Raw genomic sequence first — 250 nt, 5'->3', positions numbered from 1 at the left:
CTAACCAGGAAGGGGACAGGGGACAGACAGGCACAGACACACCGGCACCCAAACAACACCCGGGCCAGCGCCTGAGCCTGAAGTGACCCGGGTGGCGGGGCCCGGGGGGGCCGCGTACCAGGACGATGATCCAGAGCGTGTAGTACACAAAGAGCAGGAGGCTGAAGGCGACCAAACCGAATCCAACCACCTGGTCTGTTGCCGTGGCCTGCAAAGGGAGAGAGAGTCAGAGCGGGACCCGCGGGCTGCG

The 250-nt window shown here is 65.2% G+C and overlaps 1 protein-coding gene across 1 annotated transcript in view; it reads right to left on the bottom strand.

The window, feature by feature from the left end:
- Nucleotides 1-208, bottom strand: part of DPM2 (dolichyl-phosphate mannosyltransferase subunit 2, regulatory) — a gene marked incomplete at its 5' end in the record, with an annotated part of 1,873 nt that extends 1,665 nt beyond the window's left edge. The window contains one exon of the mRNA XM_010167300.1: nucleotides 119-208. Within this exon, the coding sequence (XP_010165602.1) occupies nucleotides 119-208 (90 nt within the window). The remainder of the gene's footprint in view (nucleotides 1-118) is intronic.
- Nucleotides 209-250: the final 42 nt, after the last annotated feature.

Source organism: Antrostomus carolinensis, unplaced genomic scaffold (assembly GCF_000700745.2).
Source record: "Antrostomus carolinensis isolate BGI_N321 unplaced genomic scaffold, ASM70074v2 scaffold28024, whole genome shotgun sequence".
NCBI classification, from domain to species: domain Eukaryota; kingdom Metazoa; phylum Chordata; class Aves; order Caprimulgiformes; family Caprimulgidae; genus Antrostomus; species Antrostomus carolinensis.
Note: the sequence above shows the minus strand (reverse complement) of the source record. Positions and strands in the feature narration are given on the sequence as shown.